The 11,598-nt window shown below is 49.1% G+C and overlaps 1 protein-coding gene across 1 annotated transcript; it reads left to right on the top strand.

Moving 5' to 3' along the window:
- Positions 1–8,652: 8,652 nt before the first annotated feature.
- On the top strand, positions 8,653–10,012 carry LAJ45_03025 (uncharacterized protein; the record flags this gene model as incomplete). The annotated part of the gene is made up of 3 exons (XM_046112615.1): positions 8,653–8,674; positions 8,764–9,036; positions 9,102–10,012. The coding sequence occupies 3 exons, from the start codon at positions 8,653–8,655 to the stop codon at positions 10,010–10,012; spliced, it is 1,206 nt and encodes a 401-aa protein (XP_045974104.1).
- Between the last annotated feature and the right edge of the window lie 1,586 nt (positions 10,013–11,598).

Here is an 11,598-nt window from a genome sequence, read left to right as displayed (position 1 = left end):
AGGGTGCCAAGTAGGGCATCAATCGCTGAAATTGTTGGTCTTCCTCCGAATTGATCTTTACTGAGGGTTTCCAGGATGGATACAGCGGTGCAAAGTCTTGTTGCCACAATCTTTTCCAGTACTTTGCTGAAGCATTGTAACAGGGAGTTGGGTCGGTAGGCTTTGGCCGATGAATAGTCGGATCTTCCTGGTTTCGGGATTGGTATGCATTTTGCTACTTTCCATTGATCCGGTTGGACTCCATATCGGAGCATTGCTGAGAACATGTCCTGGAAGAGTTGGGTGTTTGCCCTGATTGTTGCTTGTATGAAAGGGTATGGGATGTTATCAGGGCCAGTAGCCGAGTGTGTTAGGCATGATTTGATTGCGGATGTGATTTCTTCTGTTGTTACTTCCCTAAAATCGTCACTAAGGTCAAAGGAGGGGGGTCTGATTTGGAGTGGGGGGTTGTTGGGGGACGTCCAATTTGTGGGGAAGAGTTGGGCTCTTAAAGTTTGGCACTTTCCCGCAAACGTTTCTTCGCCTTGTATGGTTTGGATCGTGGTGTCCCTTCTTTTCCCCGTATTGATTAGTGTCCAGATGGCACTTCCCTTGGCCTCCGTGAGTTCTTTCTCCCTTTGTTCCGCCTTGGCTTTCCGAATAGCTGCGGTCCACTTTCTGCTAGTTTTCCTGAGGGATTCCCTGTCCTCGTCTTTTTGGGTGTTTCTGGTTTTCCTTTCTAGTGTGTTGAGGGTTGATTTGAGTTTCTTCAGCTCTGGGGTCCACCACTTCTTGGATCTAAGGTGTCCTTGGCTCCATGGGGTGACTTGATCTATTAGATTATCTATGTGCTCGAGTATAAAATCGACTGATTGTTTTGTGTGGTTCTGGCTTTCCCATGCCTCGGGGGGAAAGTGGAGGCTTGAAATGTTCCCTTCCAGATTTTCCCAGTTCGTTCGGTGCGATAATCTTCTGGGTATGTGTGGAGGTTTTTCTATTCGTAGCTGTACTATGGTTTTCCCGTGGTTGGAGCCTGTGCCATGACGGTCGATGTTCCAGCGGACGTCATAGTCTAGGGTTAGCCCTTTGATTAATATCAGGTCAATGCTGGTCGGTCTGTTGTTGTTTCTGGGGAAGTGTGTAAATTCACCCGGTTCGTTGAGAAGGGATAGCTTTTGTCGATCAATCCATCTTTTCAGCTTCTTGGATCCAGATTTGTCTGCTCTTATCGTATTGATGTAGTCGTGGGATCTATGTCCGTACCAGAGTTGGTGGCTGTTGAAATCTCCCATGACGAGGCAGTTTTGGATGGTGGTTATTTGGCGAGATATTTCTGCAAAGGGTCCACTTCTTCCTGGTGAATATATGTTGAGAATCTGTGGTTTTTGGTTTTGGATCTCTACCGTGACGGAGACGATAAAGTTATTGTGCGTGTAATGGTGTTTTGGTTTTAAATTGGCGTATTTTCTGATATAGTTGGCGGCTTTGGTGCCCTTGTTGCTGGTTGTGAATAGGTAGGAGAGGGGAGATTTTGGTGGATGTCCGTCCTCATTATTCCATGGTTCTTATAACAAAAGAAAAAGTATGTTGTGGTCCTGTTCTGCTTCCTCCACTACTGACTTTGTTGTAAGCTCGTTTTTCGAACAGTTCAGTTGCTGTGCGATAGCCGTGGTTCTTTTGAAGTAGCTCATTGGGTGTTATCCATGGCTGCATCTTCTTGTGGGGGGGCTTCTGCTGAGATTACTATTGGTACTGGTAGTGGGTTCGGGTTTGTGTTTGGTGCAAGTTTGTTTGTAATGCGCACTTTGGTTCGTTCTGGGCAGTTCGAGTCTGTTGCTTTGTGGGGGGCCTTGCAGTGGTAGCATCGGATGGGTGTATAGATGCATCTGAGGCCTCCGGTGCATTCGGAGGATGGGTGTTCCTTTGTTTGGTGGTCCTCAGCGCAGTGTCCACATCTCTCTGTTTGGTGAGAGAATCTTTCATGTCGATGGCCATATTCTAGGCATTTGAAGCATTGGGTGTCTAGGCTAGCTGAGAGGTAGTTGTCGGTTTTGCATTGTCGGTCGAATAAGGTGAGGTATCTTAGTCCAAGGTTATCTTTTTTATATTGTCCTGGGAGTGCGATTATCATTGATGAGTGTGTTTTCCCCACCCTGGCCTCGGGTCTACTAAGCCATCTGGGGATTTGCCCCATTTCGAATGTGGTTCCATAGTTGCTTCTGACTTCTGAGCCCATGACCTGTCCTGCTTCATAACTGTCTCCGATCGTTGTTGGGATTCCTTGTACGATGAATTTAGACCATCTTGAGTTCACTCTGATGTCGACGAAGGGGACCTTGAGTTCTTTCAGGGCTAGTTCGATTTCTTGTTTATATTCGAAAACTTTCGAGGCGGGTGTACCGAATTTGGTTTCCAGTACGATGTTGTTTTTTGAGGTTTTCTTGGCGGCGATAAGCTGGCAGTCAGGGTTTTCGATTTTGGAGTTGATTCTTGTTCTGATATCGGATGGGGTGACCGGTGATTCCTTGTTCGTTTCAATGATGATCTCTCTGTTGATTTTTGTGACTTCTGGTTTGAATAGGGGGTCCGCTTTGGGTTTGGGTTTCCTCCTGTTCGTAACCATCGTGTACTCGGGGTTGGCGGTTCCTGCTGCGATGGATGCGTAGGATTTTGGTGCTGGTGGGATTGGTGCTTCTTTGCCTTTTCCTTTCGCTTGTTGGGCATGATTCAGGTTGTTGGTGGTTGCGGTGGTAGAGGCGGTAGTGGTAGTGGTGGTGGCGGCGGCGACGGCGGCGATGGCAGCAGTTTTGCTTCACTGACTGCTCTGTCACTGGGCCTGGTCGCGGAGAGGTGAGTGAGTTGCTGTCAGAGGCGGTGGAGTTTTTCGGCTGTTCTGTCCTGGTTTTTTGTCATTTCGAACATTTATTTGGCCAGAGTGTTGACGGTGTGCTTGAGGGATTCGTTTTGGGTAAGGAGAATTGCGTTGGTGGCTTTTGGATCCCTATTGGTTTGTTCGGTTGTTTGGTTGAGGGGTTCAAGCGATACGGTGAGGGCGTTTCTGATTACCAATGAGATGTAGTTGAGGTCCATTCTGGCATGGGTTTTTTGGGGGACAATGCTGGGGTGGATGTAGTCATATTTCGGTGCGTATGGCTAATTGTATTGGGTGTGTTCGACGAATATGGAGAAAGGTTCGTTACCGAGTTGAGTCTGTTCTACCGTGGTGGACTGAGTTTGAGTTGATTGGGTGTTGGGGTAACGGTGAGGTGCCGGAGTGCCTGGTGGGGGGGCTCCTGCAAACCAGAAGCTCAGGGAGACTTGCTGGGACATCACGGATGTTCTGGATCGGGTTGGGTTGGGGAAGACTTCTGATAGAGCTCTCTTCCTCCCCGCAGTGTTTGGTGGGTTGGGTGGGTTTGGTGAGGCCAGGTTGATTGTTTTTCTTCGCTGTTATCGCGAGCCTTAAGCGAGGGTTGGGGGGTAGAGATTTCACAACTCAGGAACTAGAGCGTGAATAACTTCGCGTACGAACAGATGTGCGATAAGATACCAATAGATTACGCGGTCTATTGACATACAGGATTGTGTTCGAGTAAAAGTTTTATCGGGAATGCAGGCCAAAAGTATTGTTTGATCGAAAGTTTTGGTGTTGCGAGGGTACAAAGAAGAGAAGAAAAGAACATGAACAGAGCTAGGGAGAGCCCCCTTAATATACCCAAAGAAATCCCACGCTGACAAATCCCAAATGACTCACACCACACAACCGAATAGAATCCCCTAGAAAACAATAGAAATATCCTGACTAATCCAACTCTTCGACACCCAACGACGCTACCAATCGATACATGAAACCAGCTCTCAAAAGGATCCATTGGGGTTGCTGTGGTGGTAGTCGTGATGAGACGGGTGATGGGGCGGGCGATTGCGACGCCGCGTCTGATTATCACGACTGGCTTACAACTATACATATTCGCAAATATATCCTCTTGTCGGTATCCCTACATGGCTAGTCGAGATTCAAATACAAAACTAACCGTATTCAGTGTCTATTCTGTGCTGAATGTGGCTTATGTTTATCCCCGCATTAAGGTTGTGGGTCTCCAATGTGCGATAAGTTACTTAATACTAGACTACTAGTAGAATAAACATTTTGTGGGTTCAACACGGCACGGTTATTTTTATATTCCTATTTGGACTGACCGTGAAAGGGAACTCTGCAGCAATGGGTTTAGTAGCCAATCATAATCCTTGCTTGATCTAATATAAAACGAGGTGGTACATGGTTGGAACTCACCCCCTCATCGTGCAGATTCCTCGTCGCTGATGATACATCCCGCAACGCCAAAACCTCCTCCACCATCGTTATCAGTGTCTCCCGCTCCGAAGCCGGCGTCATCGGTACAACCATACGCCTCTTCTCCCGCCCCCGCCGATGCGCCATCATGTGGTCAGCCTCAGCAGGAACCCAATGCTCCCACTGCTACAAGTTTGGCCACGTCATCAAAGGATGCAAACAGGAACTCCCGACCTGCCCCTACTGCACTCTCTCCCACACCAAAGCAGAACACCGCTGCCCCGTCCCCAGCTGCCAAGGATATAACCTATCAACAATGGATTGCTGCGATGTCTCACAGTCTAAATGCTCTAACTGCGGAGGCCCTCACCCAGCCTTCGTATCCTCCTGCCCGCACAAACTCGCCCTCCAGAGACAAGACTCGGCCAATAACGGCATGAGAGACGGAGGCCGCATCTTTGCCCCGATCAGCTCCCCATCCACTCACCCCGACGAAGAAGTCACTGAGATTCCCCAGACCTCGGTGACGGAGATGGACCTCAACAACGCCTAAATGTTAGGAGACCTTAACAGTCCCCCGACACCATTTCTACGCATCATACAACATAATTGCGCTGGGAGCAACAATGTCTTCATATCCCTCTTCTCCTCCCTCACAGTCTCGAAGGCCCACGTCATCGCGATCCAAGAACCCCCCCTACTCAAAGGAAAACCCCTCAACGCCCCCACATTCACACTATACTCCCCCTCCCCTACCAGCGCTGAGGATAAAATATCCACCTGCATCTACGTCGCCAACCACCTCCTCGAGCGCAACTCAGCAACAGCATCTCCCTCTCACAGAGGAGACCTCATTTCAATCAACTTATTCCTCCCAACCTCCCAAAACTCCCACTCCACCCTCACGATAACCAACATCTATAACAGACAGTTGTCCAACTCCTCAATATCGATCACCCCATCCGAAATCTTCACCCACACCCCCAATCCCCTCATCGTAGTAGGAGATTTCAACATCCACTCCCCTGCAGCAGACCCCATGAGGAACTTCTCCGATGGGGAACTTCGCCTCTCAGGGCCGTACACCCACTCTGCCACAACCAACAACTTCTCACTCCTGAACTACCCAGGCACCTATACCCGTCACTCCCCAGACCCCAGAAAAAGGCATGGAGTAATCGACCTCGCCTTTGCAAATGCAAGAGCCCTCCCCCTATTCAGCAAATGGCAACCCCTCCCCGAAGCCACCGGCTCCGACCACAGGACCATCACCATCACTCTCGCCCTCCCTAACACCGACTTCACCCCCATCATTGGCCCCAACTGGAAACTTACAGACTGGCCAAGCCTCCAACCCACGCTCCAAAACCTCACAGTCCCAAACCCCGACCCCTCGACAAACCTCGATACCTGGTTTGAACAATCACTACAAAAACTCACAGATACACTGAAGAACCACACCCCCTCCAGAACAATCACCAAATGGTCGAAACCGTGGTGGAACCCTAACATATCCCAACTCCGCACAATCTACCACTCCGTCCACCGCGACTTCAGGAGAGGCCTCAGCCCCCCCTTCGAAGTCAAAGCGGCAAAAAATGCCTACTTCAACGCGATCAAAAACGCGAAACGCACTCACTGGAACGCCTTCGTGTCCAACGCAGCCACCAGCGACGTCTGGAAACTTAAGAAGATGGCAACAAGATCAGAAGACAGAGTCCCATCCCTCCCAAACTCCCCCACCCCCGCATCACTGAACCAGAATCTTGTCAAAGCATTTTTTCCGCCTAGACCTGACACCGGCTCTCCCCCCCCTCTTAACTTCGCCCATGTCCCAGACATCACCCCCGAGGAAGTAAGGACCACCCTCCTCCCCACCTCAAACCTCTCAGCCCCTGGCCCAGACACCATCCCTTACTCAGTATGGAAGGGAGTCCATAAGGCCAACCCAAAAATCATCCCTGCGCTCCTCAACCCTCTCCTAAAAAGCGGCTATCACCCCCTCTCCCTCAAAAAAGCAAACGGAGTTATCCTGGCAAAAACCGAACAAAGCCGACTACTCCCTCCCCACCTCCTACAGAATAATCGTCCTCCTCCAAACCTTCTCCAAAATACTCGAGAAGATCGTCACCCTTCGCCTCGCATCCATTGCCAAGGCGGTAGGTCTCATCCACCCCCACCAATGCGGATCAGTAGCCGGCCTCTCCACAGCCGATGCAGTCACCACGCTCCTCCACGAGACCAAAGCCATGCAACATGCCAAACTAAAAGTCTCCACCCTCTTCCTCGACATCAAGGGAGGCTTCGATAATGTCGTCAAACATACCCTTGCCTCCACCCTCGCAGCCAAAGCCACCCCCCCCTACATCATTAACTGGGTCCTCTCGTTTCTCTCAGACAGGCACATCACCCTCCTCTACAAAGGCTCTCCAAGAATCCCAACCCCTGTCCAAGTCGGAGTTCCTCAAGGCTCCCCCATATCACCTCTACTCTTTGTCATATATATGAACATCCTCCACCTCCACGATCCCTCCCCGGGACTCACCCTCTCTTACGTTGATGACTTCGCAATAACTGTGGGTTCCCCCAGTTACCAACAGAACATCCACATCCTCGAAGAACACTTCAGGGCGATCACGACCATCACGGCCGCCCAGAACACCACCTTCTCAATCCCCAAGACCGAACTCATGCACTGGCGCACCCCCAAAGACAAGACGCCAGCCTGCACCCTCCCCATCACCCTCGATAACCAGATCTTCCACCCAGGCCATCAAGTCAGATGGGTCGGATTCTGGCTATCCCCAAATTTCAACCCAAACACCCACTTCATCCGCCGCCTAGCCTCCGCCCAAGCCAGCTTCGGGATCCTCCAGAGATTCTCTTCTCCCGGCAAAGGCCTCTCCTCATCCAACTGTAGGAAAATCGCCCTACTCGCCATCCGCCCAATGCTCACATACGGTGCATCCGTCCTAACACCCACCAACTCCATCAAGGCAATGAACAAATTCTGGAACTCAGTCCTCAGATGGGCCACCGGCTGCTTCAGGGCAACCAACCAACGCGTCCTCTGGGCCGAGGCACACTGCCCCCCACTCATCAACTACATCCACTACCTGAAAACAAAGTTCGCCATACGCGTCCTACTTGCCCACCCTCTCAACAACTCAGTGACAGGGCGCTGCCACCCCTCCTTCCCACCCTGACCCCCGACAGGGTCCCCTCTCACACACGCCTCCTCCGTGGCCGCCCCAACCCACCCAAAAAGTGGAACTCAACGGCAACAAAGGGAGTGGCCTACCTCGCCATCGAACACCTCTGCTCCCTCCTCCGGAACCCAGTCACAAGAGGAACAGACCACAAGCTACTCCCAAAGCTAGCAAAACAACAAATGCTAGACAATTGGGCACACGACTTCCCAACTCCCCCCTACTACTCCTTCCCCCTCACCACAAGTCCCGAGTTCTTCATGGACTTACACAAATTCACGGCTACTCGAATCCACCAAATGAGAACCCAAAAAAGCTACCTCAGAGGCCACAAATCTTGGCTCAACCTCCACCTCTCCGAAAAGTGTGACAGATGCGGCGAAGCCTCTGAAACCACCGAACATGCCATCCTCCACTGCCGAGCAAAAGCAACCCAACGCGCCCAACTCCTCCCAGGAATCAAAACCCTCGAAGAGATCTGGAATGACCACACCAACACGCTAGCTCTAGGAGCCTTCATCACCGCCACCAAAACGAACTTCCCCAGAAAGGAACACATCTCCCCCCTCCTATCCGGATCTGAGACATCCAGTGCCCTCAGCTCGCCTCCCTCCACCGCCTAGCCACCGCAAAACCCAACCCAAATCAGGGCACTCCGCACCCACAAAAGACCCTCAAGGGGCAACAGGTTATTTGAAACCAGCAGGAAGATTTCTTATGTCGGACATGGGCCGCCAAAGCGGTTTTCTTTGCAGTCAACCAGTCAGATTGTTAATGTTTTGCTTCTTTTCATTGCTTTCCTTTGTTCATCTGGGGTTGTGGAATCCATTTTCTAAGTCGGGGAGAGGTATCTTTTATGCCATAGTCTAAGACTGCATGCAGAGTTTTGTACCTAGAATCAATTAAAACTACATGATATAAAAAAAAAAAAAAAAAAAAAACATGGTTGGAACTCTAGTTAGGGGGGTTGCCTAAATATTGTCGATCTATTATTGTCTTGGCGCAACCTCAATATTAGCACAAAGATTTGTAAACACACACTTCATCATAATGCTCTTCCCCAACGCGAGATACCCAGAAGAGTAACGCCGTCCAGTCCAGGTTCTTTCATAGTTTTGAATTACTTGTCTTATATACATATCTACGGATTTAACTCTCCCTCTGGCAGCTATGGCACAATTACAATTCAGAGGTTCGTTTTTTATCTAGCTTGAATTACACTAGCTTCATATGCATGGGATAACTCCCGACGTAATGATTACATTTTATAACGATTCTTAGCTGCGATTGAGCATGAATCTCTGGAATTTGTTATCAACCACGTCTTTCTTCCCCCACAGCTCCCACAAAACACCGAGGAATACATCGGCGGTGGGGACAATGCGCTCTTGCAGCTTCTGCACCAAAGCTCTGATTCCTATGCACGTAATTTTAGCAAGAACTCGGTATGGTCAGCGGTGAACAAGCTGGTTGAACAGTTTTGCATATTTGAAAATAACACTTCTGTATCGGCCCATCTTTTCGCAACGGCAGTGAAGGTCTTGAAAGATCGAGGTTAGGCTACGCTTTTCCCCTTTGGTATCATTGGTGATAGAGCGCCTAATATATTGGATATTTAGATGCAATCGGCATTCACATAAAATCACAAAATGCTGGGCTTATTCTCCGCCGTATCGAAAATTCCCTGATATTCACCTCATTCGAGGCTTCCCCCACTTCCTCAGCTGTCACCGAAGCGATAGAAAAACTTCTTATTTCTTATCCAGGCCCAGCCATTGCTGTTGCATGGGAAACAGTCGTCGATCCCACATTCCTGAGTCGGCTCTCTAAGTTCGTAGAGATGATGAAACGTCATCAAATTAGTGCTGCCTCCGGAAGGGGCCAGAAAGCGGGAGAGACGTTGCAGGAGGAACGAGAGAGCACACACCCGATGTTTGTCTCTGAGCTGCTGACGGGAATACTTCGGGGAGTTGGACAGGAAGTGGATGTGGAAAGGTTCATGAAACGAATTGGCGATGAGGTTTTGTGGGACAACGCGACAATATTACCATGGAGAAGAAGTTCATTGTGGCTTGTTGTGAGGGTTGCACTTTGGGTGGTGCTTGGGCAAGATGATTACAAATTTTTTATGATCTTCTTTATGGCACAGGTTCTGGTCCTCTCTACACAAAGAGGAGTCAAAGCGGATCGGTTATTTGTCATGAATGCCAAGTTGGCGAGAGGGGTGTATAAACTGCGGGATCAGCAGATACCTGATCTTATTCTAATCGATGCCGAGAGGGCCGTGGAAAACACTTACAAGCAACTAAATGATGAATGGCTTCAGACTCATTGCTCCATTAGGCAAGATTTATGGGGTTCATGGTGGACAGACTTTTCCTCCGGCACAAGCTTCATGAAGGATACGGTCATCACGATGCGCAATAGCAGGGAATATGTTAAAGGACTTAGACATATTAATTGCAGCAGACCTGAGAGAGAGGCTTTTACCCCCAGAGAAGTAAGACGGATTGACATGATGGATGTATAGAAGATGCCGGAGATGGCACGTCTTAAAGGTGCGGGAGCCACCTAAGATATTATGTTGGCAGACTTTGAGAGATGGGTCATGGAAAGCCTCAATAGGTGGTTGAGTGAATTTGCGATTGGGAACCTAACCGAAGCTTGTAATGCTCTCGGAGGAGGCATCCAAGACTATATGGAAGTGACAAGGGTTGCGTATCAAGGGAACCCCGAGAGAAATTCAATTATGGTCTTGACAGTGATGGAGCTATGGATGGTTTTAGATAAGCTAGCAGTTGATTCATGTCCCCTTCTTTCCAAATATTCACCCGAACTGAACGAATCTTTCCTTTGCGTCCTTCTCCTTCCCCAGGGTCAACAACGCTCACGACTCTCTTTTATTGAGAATTACATCAAACAACGCCGTTCTGCCGCTCTCCTAACGAGCCCCTCCGTCTTCTCAAAAGATATAACAAAACACACATTCTCTGTCTGGTACTTCCAGTCTTGTGTTGACCTTCTTCAACTGGAGAAGAATATTAGCAGTGATGCCACTATCGCTCGGAAAAACAAGATCGTCGAGTTTGATGAGGGAGAAGCGGAATATCATAATGCCTTAGCCGTCATCCGAACTATGAGATGTGACTACTTCACTCGCTGGAGGGAAGGCTGGACACGTTACGATAGATATTGCAGAAAGTGTGCCAAGGTTGAAGGGGCGGATACGATGAAGATTGAAGTCCACGAATGGCCTCTCCCAGATGACCCCCTCCTGAAGGCAGCAGTTGTCTTCGAGCTTCGGTGTCCTCGACCATTTGCAATCTGGAGAGAGGCAACATTCCGGATACGTAACAACCTCTGCGCACCTATGAATACTCCAACCTGCAGCCCTTGCGATCCATCTGAGAACCTTTCAAAACTATTCCGGCCTTAAACCTTACTTCGCAGACTACAAACTATCTCGTCAGAGCACATTGCACTATACCTCGATGACCAAGTCATTTTTATCATCTCACTACCGCTATAGGTACTTACCCGCTAATATAGAGGATATTTGTGTCAGGAACACACTTCAATTCGCACTCTACGACACCAAAAGCGCTCAATGGACATCTGATCTACCGCATGCCATTGACTGCTGTCACCTCTGTACATTTCGTCTTCCCAAAGGTCCCTATTCATCTCTCCAACTAAAAGGGCGCGTTCATAATTGTAGAAAACAAAACTAAAAGAATGAACAACCGTCACCTACTTATTAATAGTATTCAGTGCAGTGCGATCTACATGCAGACATTGCTGGGCTACTCGAAAGACCTAAGTCCAACTAAACGCAGTAGAATAGAGATTATATATAACTAATAACGACAGATCAGAAAGAGAAAGGTTTATGCTGGTATTCTTGGGTATGAACTTTATGCTAATGCTAATTTCCTTCTCACTGCTGCTTGATTCAACTCCTGTCTTCGCGCGCGAACATGTGACCCGGTTTTGGACCTTTTCCGGGAGATATTAGTGGTTGGTTTAATTACGTTGTCGGCCTTCCAGTCGTTTCATGGCTTGGCGTGCAGTCGATCAAGCGAACCGTGTAAAGCGAGTGAGATATTGTGACCGAGT

The sequence above is a fragment of the Morchella importuna genome (genome assembly GCF_003444635.1).
Source record: "Morchella importuna strain M04M26 chromosome Unknown Morimp01GS006, whole genome shotgun sequence".
NCBI classification, from domain to species: Eukaryota; Fungi; Ascomycota; class Pezizomycetes; order Pezizales; family Morchellaceae; genus Morchella; species Morchella importuna.
This window is presented reverse-complemented; position numbering and strand designations above follow the sequence as displayed.